The 1,661-nt window shown below is 38.6% G+C and overlaps 1 protein-coding gene across 1 annotated transcript; it reads right to left on the bottom strand.

Moving 5' to 3' along the window:
* Positions 1–204: 204 nt before the first annotated feature.
* On the bottom strand, positions 205–1,238 carry LOC125833215 (probable membrane-associated kinase regulator 2). Its single transcript, XM_049512361.1, has 2 exons — positions 388–1,238; positions 205–281 (listed from the first exon to the last, which is right to left on the bottom strand). Exons 1-2 carry the CDS (start codon positions 1,232–1,234, stop codon positions 205–207), a joined length of 924 nt encoding a protein of 307 aa, XP_049368318.1. The 5' UTR covers positions 1,235–1,238.
* Between the last annotated feature and the right edge of the window lie 423 nt (positions 1,239–1,661).

Raw genomic sequence — 1,661 nt, 5'->3', positions numbered from 1 at the left:
AACCAGAATGATCAAATACAATACACTAGGCAAGAAAGAGTGTTGAGAGAATTAAGAGGCAAATTTGAAGATCTATAATCACTGTACACAAGTAAACTCTCTTCTAAATTTCCTGGATTAACTAAAACTCTTACTACTATTTTTCACTTTTAGTTTACAGTGAACAAAGAGGAAATGGACAAGCCTCCTCCAACTCTTGATTATTCAAATGCTCCATCTGCTCTCTTCTTCATAATAAGAGGTTCGTGCTACATCTTCAGTTGTACATAACATCGAACAATCTGCACCCGTAATTAAGAATTTATTTAATACTACAAAATTTAGTTATGCCAACCAAATGAATGTGTACAGTTAGGCTAATTATAAGAAGTGAAAATCAGCAGTTACCTTTTGATGCAGTGCTATAGGATCTCTTGCAGTGAAGAATAGCACCTTGGATTCCGTCATTTTGCTCCAGTAGTGAATCATCTCTGCGATTCATCGCCGGCAGCGACGATGAAACTCCGGCAAAGGAGGAAGTCGTCGATCGGCTCTTCATAACGTGCTTACATACAGCTCCAAATGCAGCAACTCGGTTCCCCTGTTTTTCATCCAATTGCTTTCTCGATGAGCTAATTGATTGCACGAACGGAGATGGCAATGGCGTTGAAACTTGATCTGATAATCTAATTTTGTCTGTGCACATTTTGGAATTTCCACGCTTCACCAATTTCAAAAACTTGGCTAGTTCAGCAGCTCGCTTAGACTTAGACGACGACGAAGAGGGGTCGTCAACTGAAAATTCCTCCTCCCTCTCTTTCTCCAGTTTGCTTCCTAAACTGCTGCCTCTGGGTAAATTTGTCTTGTTTAACTGCTTCGGATTTGGAATAGAAGAATCATCAATTCCCGCTTTCTCCTTCCTGAATCCGAAAAAGAAGACACGAAACTTGATACCCGACCCGAGCACGCTGACCGGAGAATGAGGTTTCGAGTGTGAGTCAATTGGAGAATCAAATTCACCCATCTTCCTCTGCTTAACGGATTTAGAGTTACAGACTACTTTAGGGCGTCCATCAGGCCCTGTAAACACCAAATCGAAGAAGGAATCTTCATCGGGGTTAGTTACGTAATCGATTCCATATATTAAATTCTTAACAGAATCAAAATAAGGAACATTATCAGTATCAGTATCAGCAACAGTGGACGTATTGGGGTCAGCATTGGGCCAACATTTGAGTAACTTGAAGGTTTTCATGTTATCAGAAGAGTTTGAATGCAGAAGCCAAGAAAAGCAATGTGGAAATGCAAAGAGTTGATGTAAACTTCTCTACTTTGTCAAGAGAGAGAAAGAGAAAACTGTGGAATAATGCAATAACTTTGTTGGTTTCATCCCTTTATATACAGAGGACGTTGTGTCATCGACGTGTGATAAATCTCGATACCACCAAATGTTACCATGCACCGGTAAGTTTCTTTTCGTTCTAAATTAGAAGTTTAAGACTCTAGTACTATAATTGTCTTTAGGGGTGTTCATGGTTCGATTTGGATCGGTTATTAGTTAGAATAAAAACCAAACCAATTTAAATCGGTTTTTAAATTTCTAAAACCAAATCAAATTAAAAAAATAATCGTTGGTTTGGTTATCGTCGGTTTGGTTAGGTTTTTTCAGTTCGAAAGTAATA

Source organism: Solanum verrucosum, unplaced genomic scaffold, assembly GCF_900185275.1.
Source record: "Solanum verrucosum unplaced genomic scaffold, falcon-dt-bn FXZP01000100.1, whole genome shotgun sequence".
Lineage (NCBI taxonomy): Eukaryota > Viridiplantae > Streptophyta > Magnoliopsida > Solanales > Solanaceae > Solanum > Solanum verrucosum.
This window is presented reverse-complemented; position numbering and strand designations above follow the sequence as displayed.